Source organism: Harmonia axyridis, chromosome 1 (assembly GCF_914767665.1).
Source record: "Harmonia axyridis chromosome 1, icHarAxyr1.1, whole genome shotgun sequence".
Taxonomy (NCBI): Eukaryota; Metazoa; Arthropoda; class Insecta; order Coleoptera; family Coccinellidae; genus Harmonia; species Harmonia axyridis.
In genome coordinates, this window is record NC_059501.1 from 31,275,237 (window position 1) to 31,288,060 (window position 12,824).

Sequence of the window (12,824 nt, forward strand, 5' to 3'; positions counted from 1 at the left end):
CCTGTTGGTTATTTTTTAAATCGTCAAGAATTTGGTCGTAGTGAACTGCATCATTTGCATCTAAATTACCTGAAATGCCTTTAATCACTGTGCCTAAACCGTTAATGAGACCACGTCTGACACGACTGAAATTATGTTTTCTCTAATCGTTTCTTTCTTAAGTCGTTTCCACTGGGTATCTTTTTTACCTACAATAAATTCCTGAATTTCTTCGACGCCGAAGTACAATGCGTAAGTAATATATCTGATTCTCATATTCAGACGTACGATCGATGAAATATTACCTATCACACCACAAGAAACAAAGGGCGGTAAGGCATGCAAAGCTTCGAAAACTAAGTGGGATCAAAAACATATGTTCCACTGAAAACATTTAGCATTTATCAGTAACTAGTTTCGAATGCTAAATCGTAGGAATTTTCCATATGTTGAATGTGTAAACAACTTCCACGTAATTCGAAGTGTTTTTCGTCTTTGTGAAATACATTCCAGCCCTCATCAATTAGGCTAATAGGCAATGCTGCTTATATTAGTTGGGTTGCCATGTGTTATTTACTGAACAGGCGACTTAGTAGAGACGGTTTGGAGATTTTTATTGCTGGGAATGTCGATAAACACAGCAAAGCGGAATAACCTCATGTTGTTTTTAAGAATCAAGACTATATTTTTTCAGAAATATGAAAGGGCAGCCACAAACTGGGCTAAATTGCCGCCCTTTAAAAATAGGCGCCTGAAACAGTCGCTTCACTGTTTCACCCCTAACGCCGGCCCTGAATATTTGACAACTATACAAATTTACGTACGACGGACATGAATTTTGGAAATTTCAAAAATTCAAATTTTTATTATTCCTCGCTACAAAGTGTGTTCTGCATGCTTTCGAATAATTACTCAATTTGTTCATAGTTCGGCAAAATACCTTGGATTTGTGGCTAAAGAAGAAGAAGGTTAAATAAATTCCTAACATGAACTAATAGGTGTTTTTTCAAAAGCTTGAGAACTTCAAAAATAACGGGTGTTTTTTTCGATGTATATAACTTTAAGTTGGCATTACTGTTCAAGATGGCTACCGATTTAACAGCTGTCAAGTGATTTATTCTCAGTTTGGTTTGGCAATTCATCATGAATAGACTCACGCCTGAACAACGATTGCAAATAGTGCAATTTTATTTCGAAAATAATAGTTCTGTGCGGAATACGTATCGCGCACTACGTCCATTAGCGATGAAGCGCACTTCTGGTTGAATGGCTACGTCAACAAACAAAACTGCCGCATTTGGAGTGAAGCAAATCCTCAAGTGTATGTCGAATCACCGTTACATCCAGAAAAACTGACTGATTGGTGCGCTTTATGGGCTGGTGGAATCATTGGTCCGTACTTCTTCAAAAACGATGATAGTCAGAACGTTGCAGTCAATAGTGATAGGTATAGAGCCATGATTACTAACTTTTTCATTCCTGAATTGAACAACCATGATGTCCAGGAGCTGTGGTTCCAACAAGACGGCGCAACATGTCACACAGCTCGTGCCACAATCGATTTATTGAAAGACACGTTTGGTGACCGCCTAATTTCACGTTTTGGACCTGTGAATTGGGCTCCAAGATCTTGTGATTTAACACCGCTAGACTACTTTTCTGTGGGGTGATGTAAAGTCATTGGTCTATGCGGATAAGCCACAAACACTTGACCATTTGGAAGACAACATTCGCCGTGTATTGCCGATATACGGCCACAAATGTTGGAAAAAGTCATCGAAAATTGGACGTCCAGATTGGACTACATCCGAGCCAGCCGTGGCGGTCATATGCCATAAATCATATTTAAAATGTGATACCACAAGATTATCTTGGGGATAAATAAAATTCATTTCATAATAATCCATCGTTGTTTTATTGCAATTCAAAGTTCCATAGCTCTAAAAAGAACACCCTTTACTAACTGACAGAGAAACTGCAACACTCAGAAGGAGCTGTTTAAATTTTATTGATTTTTTTTGTTAAACATCGATAGTATAGCAGGAAGTAAATGATTGAAATTGGGAGAGAAAAACGAAGGGTTCACAATTTTTTTCAATAAATTTTTTAATAATGTGTTTGTCCACCGCGATTATCTTCACACTACCAAACACGTATCGGCATTGATGCAATAAGATGGTCTATTTCTTCTTGAGGGATACCATCTCAAGCTACCTGTACTTCATGGCTCAGAGCCGCCAAAGTCCGTGGGGGCTGGGGTAAATTTCCAAGCCTTCTACCCATGATGTCCCAAAAATGCTTTATGAGCGAAAGATCGGGAGATTTGGGCGGCCATGGAAAAAGGTTCACATAGGTCGCTTCGAAAAAGTTTAAACTAACTCTGGCAAAATGAGTTCGGGCATTACCTTGGAATATTGGATTCTGGAGCAGGTAAAGGTTATAATTCAATGTAATTGTTAAAATACATTTAGATAATATGGAAAATAATCATCTTCGGAAAACATCAATATCCTCAATTTTTGACGAGCAGTTTATTTATTAGGCGTGAAGCTGTCAGAAACGATTACTACAACTTCCCAGCGTTATACTTAGATGCCCTATTTTTCAATCTTTATGACGAGAAACAGATTGATTTGTTACTTTTGTAGCGTAATAACGTTGGGAAGCATTGATTCCATGGAAAATGAAAATAAGAGATGGTGATTCACATGATACGCCGAGAAATATTTTTTCTTAGACATTTCAGTATGATTCACTGAATAATATTATATAGATAGTTGTGTTGGGAATACTAATTTTCAAGCGTCCGCTTTGAATGAAAAAGTATTTTAGAACTCTCCTCATAAATCACAAAAATGACAATGATGCAAGTTTCATGTATTTGTTCAAGCGATTCGGAATTATTTTCGATTTCATGATTGCGTTTCCTCGAGTTTCCGATCAATGATTTTTTTGAATTATAATCCTAGTGTAAGGATGATTATAACAGTATAGCAATCAAATTCTTCTCAAGAAACTATTCAAATATTTTTTTAAATGCTGTCTACTTTCCTTCGTGTACAGCAAACGGACGAATTTTTCTCATAAATAATTCTAAATATTCATTGCTGAAAATAATATACATCGTGTCAAAAAATTAAGGTAACTCGTTAATAATTCTTGTAAGAATAATTATTAAGGAAAATCCTCAAACCCCTCAAATTTTAATTTCAAAAGCAATTTTTTGAATTTGATATTTCTCACCCCTCTACTCATTTTCCTCAAATGGGAATATATGAATTGTGAATCATTGTGATCAAATGAAAGGTAATTTGATTACCTTCTCAAATGCAAGTGCAAAAGAAAGGAATATTGGTTGCGCCGTTTTTTTATTAAAACAGTAGAAATTCATCAATTGAGTATGGTTACTCGCTTATTGAAATTGATGAGTTTCATATTCAAGGATGGAAAATAACTTCAATGTATTAAATGTTCGCATTGAGCACCGTTGACTGCTTGACAATAATGAGCAAGCCGTTCTTCCAAACTCGTCAATGAATTATTTTCGTTCACATAACTGAGTTGATCATCGAATGACCTTTGATGCGATATATCACAAGCAATATTTTTCCAATAGAAAAAAATTGTTTATTTCTTAATATTTATTTTTTCAAGAATGAGAACCTGACACCAATCACAAATTGTTAATTTCGTAATAAAAAAAATAGCTTCACAATTTTTTTTTTCAGTCACACCGCTCAATGTGCAATCGAATGCCCTTTCATTTTATATATCACAATCCATATTTTCCTATTTGAAAAAAACAGAAGAGGGATGTGGAGCGTAAATTCAAAAAGTCATAGGGAACCTGCTTTTGAAATTAAAAATCCATGGATTCGTGGATTTCCCGTAATAATAATAAGTAAAAAAATAATGGTCTGATTGCAGTAACTCTCAAATCACAAATTGTAAATAATGTCCTATTTTTTTAATGAAAAACCAATTTTTCTTTTAGCCACATCGATGAATAAGTAATCAAATTACCTTTCATTTGATGTACCACAATCCATATATTACCATTTAAAATAAAATAAATAGTGGGGTGCGGGGCGTAGGGGGTGAGAAAAATCAAAAAAGCACAGAATAAATTGCTTTTAAAATTAAAAATCGAGGATTTTCCTTAATAATTCACCGTGCAAGAATTATTGACGAGTTACGTTACTTTTTTGACACGCTGTATAGTTACAATTTATTTTTTCTATATACATAGAGTATAAATCAATGAAAAGGAAATGTTTCCAATAACCGAATCAACACTAATTTGAAATGTTATTATGTTATCTTACATGCTCAATTATAAAAAAGATTCGAGAAAACCATTTTTGTTCGAATTTTCTATAATAATGTTGGTGATACAATAAAAATAAAAGTTTCCACAAAGATTTGAATTGTTATGATGACAAAATTCCAATCAGTCCCTTATTGCACCATCGGAGATATCAAACTGTACAGGGTGGGCAAATTTCGATGTTTTAGCACTACAACTTTTGAACCAGAGGAGATAGACAAAATCTGATACCCACTTCTCGATCTCTTTTTCTGAGAAACTAAAAAGGGTAGTTTTCGTTTTTGGCCACCTTCTTTTGTTTTCGAGTTATAAGCGAAAATTGGAAAAATGGCGAAATCGAAAAACAGTTATATCTCCGCTAATACTCATGATAGAGCTCTGAAATTAAAACATTATACAGGCACTTTTTTACGTAGAATCCAGTGGCGTGCTTGTATTTTCAAAAGGGTTTTTAATTACGAAGCTATGACCCAAAGTTATGTTTTTTTAAATGGGAACACTAGATTTTTGTGCCATTTTCTGAAAGCTTAATTTTTCCTGATTTCAAAAATATATAACATCGTATGATTCGGATCAATATAAATAATAGAAAATGGCCAAAAACCTCTTTTCACCTAAGAGTCTCAATATTTCTATGGTTTCAACTGTTGATGAACACAGAAAACTTGAGCTTTCTATAACAAGAGCAGTATCCTTCCGTCAATCTGATTATTTCTATGCTTTTCACTTATTTCTACAAAATTCGAATCTAGATATGTTTTATAAATTTTTTATCTAAAAATTGATTTGGAAATAACGGAGAAACCACAAGATCGAATTTTTCAATCGACAGAGTTGTAATGAGATGCATGTATCAGGAGATTATTTACATAGGTCTCCAGAATCAATACGCACAAGTACCAATCCATTTTAAACAGCATATGAAACAATGCATATCTGATTGAACTCAACATTTTAATTACGAAGGGACAAACAAGAAATAATATTTTACCTAATAATGACAACAATTGCACAATGCACAGTCGACACCTCTTCTCGATATTTCAATAGATGAATATTTGAAACTGTGTTCAAGCTACCTAGGAACCTTTTTCCAAGTTCGTTTATCTTTTCGAAACTATTTGTATAAAATGAATATAGATTCGAATTTTGTAGAAATAAGTGAAAAGCATAGAAATAATCAGATTGACGGAAGGACACTGCTCTTGTTATAGGAAGGCTCATCAACAGTTGAAACCATAGAAATATTGAGACTCTTAAGGAAAAAAAGGTTTTTGACCATTTTCTATTATTTATATTGATCCGAATCATACGATGTTATATATTTTTGAAATCAGGAAAAATTAAGCTTTCAGAAAATGGCACAAAAATCTAGTGTTCCCATTTAAAAAAACATAACTTTGGGTCATAGCTTCGTAATTAAAAACCCTTTTGAAAATACAAGCACGCCACTGGATTCTACGTAAAAAAGTGCCTGTATAATGTTTTAATTTCAGAGCTCTATCATGAGTATTAGCGGAGATATAACTGTTTTTCGATTTCGCCATTTTTCCAATTTTCGCTTATAACTCGAAAACAAAAGAAGGTGGCCAAAAACGAAAACTACCCTTTTTAGTTTCTCAGAAAAAGAGATCGAGAAGTGGGTATCAGATTTTGTCTATCTCCTCTGGTTCAAAAGTTGTAGTGCTAAAACATCGAAATTTGCCCACCCTGTACAATATGAGATAAGACACTGATGATCTAATTGTTGTCGGTTAGTATATCTAGACGAGGGGTTCTGATCCCGTATGAAATTTGGCCTGAACATTCGAGTTATTATTTTATATTTACGAACTGAATTTCAACTTATTGCCGTTTGTTGCTATTAGCAATTTTTTGGTATTCTACTTGAAACTCAAGATATGAATTTACCCAGAAACCTTCAAATTACGGCATGTTTTATCTCAAGATTTTGCACGTTATTCAGCTCATAGGACAAGGGTTATGATGTAAGTTTCATAAAAATAAAAATCACTTCATAGTCTTGCGAAGTTTGAAATCTATGAGAGTGCCAAAATGAACTGAATTTGAACACATAAATGATTTGATCAAGCAAATCCCCAAGATAATAGTATATTAAGTATTGAGAACTGTAAGGACATTTCACTGATCGAAAACAATTAATAGTTTGGAGGAGGAACACAGCGACGACTCAATTCATTGTCTGAGACCGATAGTTCTTAACGTTCAAGGTACTTACTGCGTTTTTTGCAAGATAGACACACTTTTTACAAAAACGACAAAATAATTGTTCAAATAATTAAAAAGTCATTCGTGGCTTTAATGACAGTGCTTTCTGGGAATATAATAGAGGGCGTTTTCTTGGCGATGAAGACTTATTGTTTTTGGTTGTTAAAGTGAAAATAATTAACTATAATTAACTGAACTTACTCATAATACAATTAAAAAATGGGCGATATCAAATCTTTTGAAGAAAAATAAATTCTAAGAGTCTGAACGGTTAGTGATTCACTCACTGTTGTGTTTATCTTAGAAACCAGTAAAAAAATCTATCGATCTAGTAACAAACGCAGTAACTAACAACTAACAAAAATTGTTCTGTCGTGCAAAAAACCCACCAATAGTTATCCAAAAAACTGTTTATCGCCCGATTAGCTCGTTGATAGTAGTTTGAAATTTATTCATGTAGGATCGAAAAGTGAGAAAACACAGAAATGATTTTATCATGACAAGGTAATACACTAAAAATTTTGTGGATCTCGTAAATAATAGTCTTTCCTTTCTCGATGTGCATTCAAGGTTCGAATAGGTATCCATCGAACCGCAAAAATTTCCACATATAACATGAATAATCAGAACGCCAAATCCTCTGTCATGACTCATGAGTTGAAATGGGTAAATTCCAAAGCCGGTAGCTTTCATCTCAATTCTGAGAAATAAAATTTTTGTAGACATAACATAGGTTCAATATCAACAAAGGGAATTGCATCAAGTGCAACTATGAACAGGACTTCAAGACCAAATCGAAGATTTTGATATCAGTTCATGGTCATTTGTTTTTTCAAATATTTATTATGTTCGCACAAATTCTTGATAACGAAAATGATTATCGAAATAAAATGGAGGTGGTTAGGACAACTTTGAAGGAGTTATGTTAAATAGGTGGAACGTTGTATTTTGGTTCATAAATATTGTGAATTTACAATAAAAAAAAACTGGTTTCTTTCTTCATAACAATTCACCGAATTCAAATATTTATATTGCCAATCAAAATGGTAACTGACTTCAAAGATTCGATTGGGATCCTCTAGAAATCTAGGCAACTATCAATGGGTTTCATAAAACTTTGATTGACCGATTGTTGTTTTTAATCAAGGGAAGAAATGAACTAAAATTGAACACAGAAATGATTCGATCGAGCAAATCACCACGATAAAAGTTTTATGAAACCAACTATACAGGGTGGTCCACAGTCAATGGTAAGACCCTAGACTTTTACCGAGAACGGAAAATATGATTTGATTCAAAATTTTATTTCTTGGGTAAGAATAACTTTTCTCTAATTCTGTGGTTATTCCGTTCATTCTTTCACATCTTGTAGAACAAAATCGTGCGAGAATATATCAGAAACGCACAGTTTTCATGGTTATATTTTATTATTCTATGTTGGTAATCCGAACTTTCCGCCACGGCTTTATCTGTCAATTCATCAATTTGCCTTAAAGAAATCAGTTCTGCCAACCAACATTTTTCAATGCAAAAATCACTAAAATATATTTATGGAAATATTTCATTAATTTCAATGAAAATGCAATGAATTAGAGAAAATAATGTATAATACTCATACAGAAGGCTCATTCTACCACTCGTTCATTCCAAAACTCGCCACTTCGTGGCTCGTTTTTGAATTTTGAACTCGTGGAAGAATATCAATGCCTTCTGCACTTGTATTATAAATAACTATTCTAACGATCTAAAATATTTTCAGCGGTGCGGTGTTACCGCGTACTATACATCAAAAAGTACTAACAACGTCGATTTTTTAAATAGAGCACCCTGTTTATGATTACTTTTCTTGGTTTGCCGCAGCCTCTTGATCATTTGAGTATCAAGTTATTTATTTCTTTCTCTAGCAGTTTTTAAGTGATTAATTTACTTTTTTTTATGAAAAACCTAGTATGAATTAAATGATACATTGGATATTGCTAATCCATATCCGGAATTTCAGCATTTTGAAGAAAGAGAAAGAAAAGAACTAAATCAATCAATTACTCGAAAACCGCTAGAGGTATGGACAAAGACGTCAATATATAAATAATCAAGAGGCTACGGCAAACCGAAAAAAGTAATAATATACAGAGTGTTCTATTCGAAATATCGAAGTTATTTGTACTTCTTTATAAAAGCGGTAACACCTCAACGCTGGAAATATTTTAGATCGATAGAGCATTGGTTCCTATTCAAAAATTCAATAAAATCGTATTTTTCATTCTCTGTAAAAGTTTAGGGTACCATCGACCGTAGTCCGTAGTCCACCTTGTATACTAAATAACTCAGAAGAATTGAGATATTCAGTTATAATAACACAAGAGCATAGACAATATTCGATTATACACCGGTTTCAGAAATGTAGTTCGCGAAACATCACGAGAGCGCAGCTCGAATGGTGTTTCGCGAACTACGTCGAGTGAAGAGTTTCGTATGATCCAAATATATTGTCTATGCTCGAGTTGGTATTCGTTACGATTATATCAATAACGATCACCACAGAACCGCATTTTGATTATTCAATGACATTTCTCTGAGCTTGACTGAATGTTACTATGGAAATCAATACGCCGTAACTTTGGGAAATTCACGGATCCTATTGGTTCATCGAAACATGAATTATATAATCAATTTAATTTTTGCGGGCTATCATTCTGAACAAATTATCAACCTTAAATTTGGAGCCGATAGTGGTCAATTGGGTTCGACTTACTTATAAAGATTCCGAGGTTAAAATCCATTCTGTCTGGTCGCCGTTAACGGTAACTCTTGAACGGAATTTGCTAGATACTCGAGGTTTTCAGAATGGTTTCAGGGTTTGATAATCTTAGTTTACTCCATTAAATTCCGGAATCCAGATCCGGAACCTTTTGAAATTTTGTTTTTTCTTTTCGAAAAATACCAATCCAAACGGACCGAAATTCTAAAGTCCTACAGAATATCGTGAATGTCGTTTAATTGGAAAATGAAGGAGGAATTCTTCGTGAAATTTCAATTGCACAGATCTATACGTCAGATTTTTAGTGTTTCATTCAGCCCTCTTCTGTAACTTCGAATCGAATAGAGATGGTTTGTATCGAATAGAGATGATATATATCGAATAGAGATGGTATGGATCGAATAGAGATGGTATGGATCGAATAGAGGTGGTATGGATCTAATAGAGATAGTATGGATCGAATAGAGATGGTATGGATCGAATAGAGAGATATGGATCATATAGAAATGCACCGGAATTGTTTCGAATTGGTATTCTGTAACGCAAGTAGAATTACTAGGGATATCAATTACGATTTCTGGCCATAGGAAAAGAATTGGATACTCAATACCAAATTTTTCAGATTACGATGCGATTCGTTCGTTTCTATTCGAGTTACAGAATAGTGCTGATTGTATTCCTTTGGATAGGAGAAGTATGATGAAAAACAAGTTTCAAGAAATTTCTATGAAATCGCGTACTTATTCGAATATATCATGGAATTGAATAAGTTCGCGATGTCCACCTAGATAAACACATGGAATGTACCTACTGGACGAATACCTCAGTAGGGTCATCGGCTGCCTTCTCCCTACGTGCCCTCAGAATGCATGTGGGATTGGATATTCTGCTAGTTTCCAATTTTTAATATCATATGGGATTATATTCTGGGGTGGTAGTTTCAATACCGAAAGAGTGTTCATAACTCAGAAACTGCTGAGGATGGAAAACTTGTCGGGGAAAGTTTGAGGAGACTAGAATTCTTGCAATGAGTGCATTGTATACCTATATAGATATACAAGTTTTTTTATTCTTTCAGGAGAATTGTAATTATTTTGATCTCTACAGAAGCCAAAGTTGCACTAGACATACCCAACTATATCTTTATCAATCTGTCTATCTTTCACTTTGTAAGAATGATGTGGAATTCATTTGCATGAAACTATATGATGCTTTTTAATTGTCCATCAAATCAGTGAACGTTCTCAAAAAATTTAAGCAGCAAACTTTTAAATTTTTATAAGAAATAGAGCTATATAATATAGATGAATACCTTGATAGTTGTACCAGGTGATCTGTATTTTCTGACTTATTTTCTTTTCATTGTTTATTGCTGCGCAATTAAAATGAGAATAAATTCATTATTTCTTCATTTTATTTATTTATGATTTTCCTTTCTCTTACAGGATTTCTTAGTCTAGAAGATGAAAGTCTTGGAGTGCCAGGAAACGCAGGATTGAAAGATCAAGTAGAAGCTCTCAGATGGGTTAGGGACAACATAAAGAGCTTCGGAGGTGATCCAAACAACGTAACGATATTTGGAGAAAGTGCTGGAGCTGCCTCTGTTCATTATTTGATACTGTCTCCCACAACAAAAGGTAGATAACTTACATATTTGTGGTTTTAATTAGCCTTCTCTCAGGGAATGTCATCATTTTATCCAAATACTTGTCAATTGAGATTTCTCTTTTTCTTCCTTTTTTTTCAAGGAAAATGGTAGGTACGCCACTGAGATATTCCCAGGTGAAAATCATTTTTGAATTCCTCGTTCAATTTGTGAAAAAAATTTTTTTTTTGTATGGTGCGTCGTGTTTTTGCAAAAAATAAAACATCTTAACACGTATTTTTTATATTTCTAATGAATTATCCATTATAAGATAGTTCTTGATAATGGATTGAAGTTAAAATTTAAGTTGAGTCTTATTTTTTTGCATAAAATTGACCGCCGCATCCGAAAGAAAGGCATGAAAGTTTTTTGACACAAAACTGAATTTTAATTGGAAATCTATCAGTGAAGGCATTCCATTTTTTCTTCCAAAAAATTGAGAATTATAAACAGTCAGTAACTTTAACATCTCGTATTTCGGAAAGCAAAGCATTTGCAACAGCAGTTATAGATCAAACTGTCATTATTTTTACATGCAGAATCAACCCTTGAAGTTTGTCACAGTTATTCACTAACACCCTGTATTCTCACGGGTATTTTCCTCTCTCACTCACTGCTACTCAAATGGAATCTTATATCTCACATAATCACATCAAAACATATACCTACACATTTTCTAACAAAAGCCAACTACCCTGTATAAAAATCAGTTTCTAATCCAAAATAATCTCAAAGGATCAAATTTTTTTCCATGGTCTACATTCACTATTCACTCGATGATTTTATCAATAAAGGACCTATATTATTGAAATTTTCAGGTTAGGTATTAGAATCTAATCCTCTGGCAGAATTCGTTAATATGCAAATTTCACCGAATCCTTCCGAAGGCGATAAAGAATCATCAGGTCATCAAACTTAATTCTGTTGTTTGGTAAACAGGATAATTTCCTAAAAAATCAAAAAACGAAACTTCTGGCATTAATTCCTAATTACATAAATTACCCAGTTGCAAGAACGTTCATTAAAATTTAATGGTGTCATTAAAATTTTAATCCTCGAATACAAGTAGTACATTGGCTCCCTACGCCGTTGGAGGATTAAAATTTTAATTTGACATTAAATTCTAAACGTTGCTGCAACTGGGTGTCAGACATACAACTACAACATTTGGGCACTCCTAAACTAACATGAAGAAGATTGTGTTATTTGAATCGATAACTCAAAAACAAAAATATTATTTTCATGTCATAGAGAAGTTATCGCATTCTTTTTTAACAATTTACGAGAAGGAATAGACAGTGCCTTCAAAGCCGGTGTTTCTTGTCTCCTTGTGACTTTAGGATCTTCAGGAAAATCGATGCCAAAATCGTTCGAAGATTTCTTGAAACTATTTAATATTAATATGTTTTCCGTTTCTCACAAGGTCAGCAAATGCGTGCTAAACCTCTTGAATCCACGTCAGTTTTTTTTTACAAATTTTTTGTTGATATCTTTCAGCAAAAATATTAGAAGGTCACTACGATGATGCTAATCTTTCGTTGAATAATAAATTGAACCATTTATATCGTGGAACAAATTAGTTGCGTGGTAGTCCTTAAATCGATTTATTATATCCAATAATAAGTAAATAATAATTTGGAATGGAAGTTAGTAGTTTCAACTCATTAATTCATGAGCAAAGAAGTTGATTGAATAATACTCGAAGCTAGTGGAAAGAAACATAAGCTTAAAAGTGGAATTGTTATCCATAATTATCTGCAATTTATGGAGAAGAATAGGAATACTTGAAATATGTATTCCAAGAATCAAATGGATTCTGATATTTATAATATTACTTCCGAGATCATTAAAGATAGGCGTAGAACTTTTGAAACAAAAAAATTTTT

The 12,824-nt window shown here is 33.5% G+C and overlaps 1 protein-coding gene across 1 annotated transcript in view; it reads left to right on the forward strand.

The window, feature by feature from the left end:
* Positions 1–12,824, forward strand: part of LOC123684629 — a 90,764-nt gene that overhangs the window by 52,138 nt on the left and 25,802 nt on the right. Inside the window, exon 5 of the mRNA XM_045623991.1 lies at positions 10,739–10,930. Coding sequence (XP_045479947.1) covers positions 10,739–10,930 — 192 coding nt within the window. The remainder of the gene's footprint in view (positions 1–10,738; positions 10,931–12,824) is intronic.